At 39.3% G+C, this 4787-nt stretch overlaps 1 protein-coding gene across 1 annotated transcript in view; it reads right to left on the bottom strand.

The window, feature by feature from the left end:
• Nucleotides 1-446: 446 nt before the first annotated feature.
• LOC125486871 (protein FAM241B-like) overlaps nucleotides 447-4787 on the bottom strand; it is a 17725-nt gene continuing 13384 nt past the window's right edge. Inside the window, exons 3-4 of the mRNA XM_048616387.1 lie at nucleotides 2012-2084; nucleotides 447-748 (exon numbers count right to left, since the gene is read on the bottom strand). Coding sequence (XP_048472344.1) covers nucleotides 677-748; nucleotides 2012-2084 — 145 coding nt within the window. The 3' untranslated portion in view covers nucleotides 447-676. The remainder of the gene's footprint in view (nucleotides 749-2011; nucleotides 2085-4787) is intronic.

Genomic DNA, 4787 nt, shown 5'->3' with positions numbered 1-4787 from the left:
CTTTCTGTTGTCATCTTAAACCTATGTCCTCTAGCTTGGGACGCCCCACCCCACCTTAGGAAAAATTCCATGGCTATTCACCCTATCCTTGCCCCGAATGATTTTATAAATTTGTATAAGGTCACCCCCCAGCCTCCAATGCTCCTGTTATAAATGTTTCTGTCTCTACCATCCTTACAGGCAGTGAGTTCTGGATTCCCACCACTCTCTGGGTGTAGTGCTCCCTCAATACTACACTGGCATAGCTGATTAAATTATAAATACAAGTATCTAGAACTGGAATTAAACCATTAGTAATTGGACACAAGAGCATTACTAATGAGCCAAAGGGCTGAGCTGTCCTGAAGTTTAGCCTTTCTGCTCCTATGATGCTGCTTGGCCTGCTGTGTTCATCCAGCCCTGCACCTTGTTGTCTCTTTTCTTACATTCATGCAAGTTTATGATGTGACAGTTTCTTAGGATTTTATTTCAAGCAAATTCAACCAACTTTGTCTCTCAATTGTACTGAACTTGAGTATTGTTGAAGAAAGAGATGCACTGTCGGAGCTTGTCATCTTGCAATCATCAGAACACAATCACAAGAATGCCAAAACTCCAAGAGAACAAGTTGTAGTACATGAGAAAATCTGTCTATATCCTTTATACTTGTGTACAAAAACAACATCCTCTTTCCTGTTTACCAATTACTTCCTTTGTAACTCTTCTGTTTATGGAAAGAAATCTGAAGACACAGTTCCTCAAGTAGAATCTGTGGACAAGAAGAGGGAGGGATGGTTGGATTCAGAATCATAGAATTATAGAACTTTACAGTACAGGAGGCCATTCAGCCCATTATATCTGTACTGGCTCCCGAAAGAGCTACCCAACTAGTCCCACTCTCCAGCCTTATTATAGCAGCAAGAGATTTCCAATCACTTCACTGTGTGTGTGAACAAGTACTTTAGGGGTGCGGGGCTGAAAATAATATCAGGAGGAGCATTGCTTTTTGATGAGGGTTTAATCTGGGACCAGTAGATGACTGGAGTTAAATCCTGGGCTGTAACAGATGGGCTGTTACATGCGTTCGTTGGTAAATTGAGCAGACATCTGCATGTGAGAGTTACTGGTGGTCCACCCATTGCAAAGGGATTGAAGGGGGATTTGTTTTCACTATCCGCAAAGGAGAACACTTATTAGGCAGGGTTCAAAATGGCTAATAAATCCTCTCAGTCCTTGAAGAAAATAATCTGAATAGAAAACAAAACAATCAAGGGTCAAGGTAGATGTTCTCTTGCCGCTGAGCTGGTGAAGCTCAACTCAAACCGTCCCTTTGTTTCAAGACTCTCTACTGTTTCTGTCTGTGAAAGGAACGTTGCAAGTTCCGATCTGTTGATTTTATTCAAATCATCACCCCTGGCATCCAATCCATCATTAAAAGGACAGTGGGGTAAAGGACCACTTCAGCTAATTGGAATAATCCTCTGTTGAGTCATGTGATAATGGTGCTCCCAGACCAGGAGGTGCAGATAATTATGGTAATTCTCAGACATTCAGAAAGCAGGATAAACTCAAAAGCTTTGAAAGGTGTGAGGAAATGGCCAGTGCACATGGCTATTGTGCATAATTCTGTTGCTACTTACTGAAAAGAGTTTGCAAGCGTTAGTTTGCTATCAACATACTTTTTGTTGTATTATGGGAGGCTGCACTCTAAACGCCACAAGACATTGGCACCTTTGCTCTAAGCCCCTCTAGGGATTTTCTGCCTGTATAAATTCATCTGAATAGATTTTAATTTAAATATACTTAGAATAAAAATGGGTTCAGACAAACTTTAATACGCTTTTCATTGAGCTTGTTGTAGCAGACTAGATCATGATAACTATCTCACACCAGGATTGTGCTACAAATTCTACCCAATATTTCTTCTTTTGTGTACAAGTAATGACAGGGAACAGAACCTCTCCTTTTTTTTATTAAAATCAACCACGAGAGTCTATTATGTCATTGTGAATATGTACAATTATGCAAATACCTGCACGACGAATGAGTTGGAGGATGAAGTGGAACTGCGGAGTGGTGCAGCCCTGAGCCAGTGTGTTACGATGCTGTTGGAGAGAAAGGTTGAGAGTGCGCATGTGAGTTCTGAGTTCTGAGGAAGGGTCACTGGACCCGAAACATTAACTCTGTTTTCTCCTCCACAGATGCAGCCAGACCTGCTGAGCTTTTCCAGCAACTTTGTTTTTGTGCAATTATGCAATTGTATTCCACAGTCCCCTCCATTGACAGAAACTGTGATAACTTATCTTTAATAGATCATTCAATCATATAGCACATGAGGAGGCCATTAGGCCCATCAAGCTTGCTCTGGCTTTTTGAAAGATCTAACTAATTCCTCTCACTTCCATGCCCTATGGACATTTCCTCTTCAAGTATTTGTTTAATTCTTGTTTGAAAGCTCCTATTGAATCAGTTTCAAACAGTTCTTCAAGTTATAACTACAGGGAAAGATTTTTCTTAATGTTTCCTCTGGTGCTTCTGACAGTTATCTTAAATCTGTACCCTAGGGTTAATCTGCTGGCTGTGGAGACTGTATTCCCCTATCTCTCCCAATCTCTCTCTTCTCTCAGAGGGTTGTGATTCTTTGGAATTCCTTGCTAAAGAGAGCTGTGGGGACAGAGTCCTTGTGTATATTTAAGGCTGAGATAGATAGATTCTTGATCAGTCAGGGAATTGAGGGTTATGAGAAAATAAAGGAAAATGTATGTGAGGAAGGTCAGTTCAGCCATGATCCTATTGAATGGCGGAGCAGGCTCAAAGGGCCGAATGGCCTACTCCTGTTCCTATTTCTTTGGTCTATCTATTTGATGAAAACCTTCATAATTATGTACACATCAGTTAAATCCACCACAATCCTACTCTGCTCTAAGAAAATCAATCCCAGAATCTCAAGTCTCTCTATATAACTGAAGACTCTGAATTCTGGTACTGTCCAAGTAACTCTCTCTGCTTTTGTATTCTGTGTCTCTATAAAGGGAAGGTGCTGCATGTTTCTTTTTTAAACAACCTTCTTAACCTGTCCTATCTTCAAAAAATTGTGAATGTTAACTCTAAAGTTCCTAATTTCCTACAACAATTTGTAATTGGAGCAGTTAGTTTATTTTGCTTCTTCTCAGTGTTTCATAGAATCAGAATCATACAGCATGGAAACAGACCCTTCTGTCCAACCAGTCCATACTTACCATGTTCCCAAACTAAACTAGTCCCACCTGCCTGATCCTGGCCCATATCCCTCCGAACCTTTTCTATTCATGGACTTATCCAAATGTGTTTCTTCACAGCTAGGGCTATCTTTATCTACAAAAAATGAAAGAACTGCAGATACTGAAAATCAGAACTGAGGAAGGGTCACCGGACCCGAAATGTTAACTCTGATTTTTTTCTTCACAGATGCTGCCAGACCTGCTGAGCTTTTCCGGCAACTTCTGTTTTTGTTCCTATCTTTATCTATATTTATTCATGAATCACTACAGCCTCTCCCTTTACTGTTACATTGGCAGAATCTATTACTTTTATTAACATTAATGGATGTTTAAAACATTCTAAGACATCCTCAGATGATGAGAAGCACTATATAAATGCAACACTTTCTATTATAATTTGTCTTACTCTTTGAAGAAAGATGCTAACTGGAGGCAATGCTGCTGGTGCTACATTGAACTCTCAGAGCAGCATCAGAAATCCCTTTTCGAATCTTCTGTTACTAATTCCCTCTAAACCCCTAGCCTCAAGCCTCCTACCTTCCACTTCTACCTTCCCCTCATTCCCAAATCCCTTAATCCCTACCTGGCCCCTATCACTGTACCTCCAGCCCACACCCTCACGTGTGACACCCCAGTCCCCTAACTCTGTACCCTGGTTCAGCAAATATAACTGTTCATGCATATTTTAAGATAAATTGATAACATGGGAATCAACTTCAATGATTTGCTTAACCATGTTTTGCTTTAACTTTGAAAGACTAACACTTTGCAATTTCTAGAATTTCGTGCATTGTTTTGTGTTCTAGAATCGAACAGATCTGGAGTGATCGTATAAACACATAGTTAATGCTAGCTAACTGTAAATAAACTGGTCAGATACAATTCTGTTAAAGGAACAACTTACATTTTGGTTTATTTCCAGTTTGTAGAAATAATTTGGCAGTTTGAAGAAAATGCTGCCTCCTAGTGGAGAAATGGAATTATAATACGCTCAAGATTAAAAGAGCACCTGATTATGCTCACACTGAAGACTGCTGCTTCATGTATTGTCAAATTTTTATTTCAAAATAATTTTGAAAAAGGAATTGTTATGATCCCAGCTGATAAGTGCTCCTGAACAAGTCAGATCCCAGAAATAAACATGGCTTGATAGATCCTATGTTTAATCTATTTTAGTTAGCTAATGTTAATTAATGAAACATATTCATGAGGCTGCTGATAATCTTTAACAACAGAGTGCAAGTTTATTGCAGAGAAGAGAAAAAAACACAGGCAATATAGATATAGAAGACAGTTCAGAAAGAACTTATCAAAAACAGCAAAATAAATTTTCAACTTGTTTCCATCCATTATCCATTACCTTCTTAAATCCAGAAAGATTATCCTCCTATTTCAATTTTTTCAGTTTCTACTGAGCTGGCTCCTTCCAGTTTTCTTTCCATGAACTGCGGTGACAGTTGTACAATTCCTTTCTGAGTCTGTGGACACAATTCTGAAGGTCTAAGCTTTCTCAATTCTAACAATTTGAACAAAAACAAAGTTGCTGGA

Source organism: Rhincodon typus, chromosome 34, assembly GCF_021869965.1.
Source record: "Rhincodon typus isolate 14 chromosome 34, sRhiTyp1.1, whole genome shotgun sequence".
In the NCBI taxonomy this organism is placed as follows: Eukaryota; Metazoa; Chordata; class Chondrichthyes; order Orectolobiformes; family Rhincodontidae; genus Rhincodon; species Rhincodon typus.
This window is presented reverse-complemented; position numbering and strand designations above follow the sequence as displayed.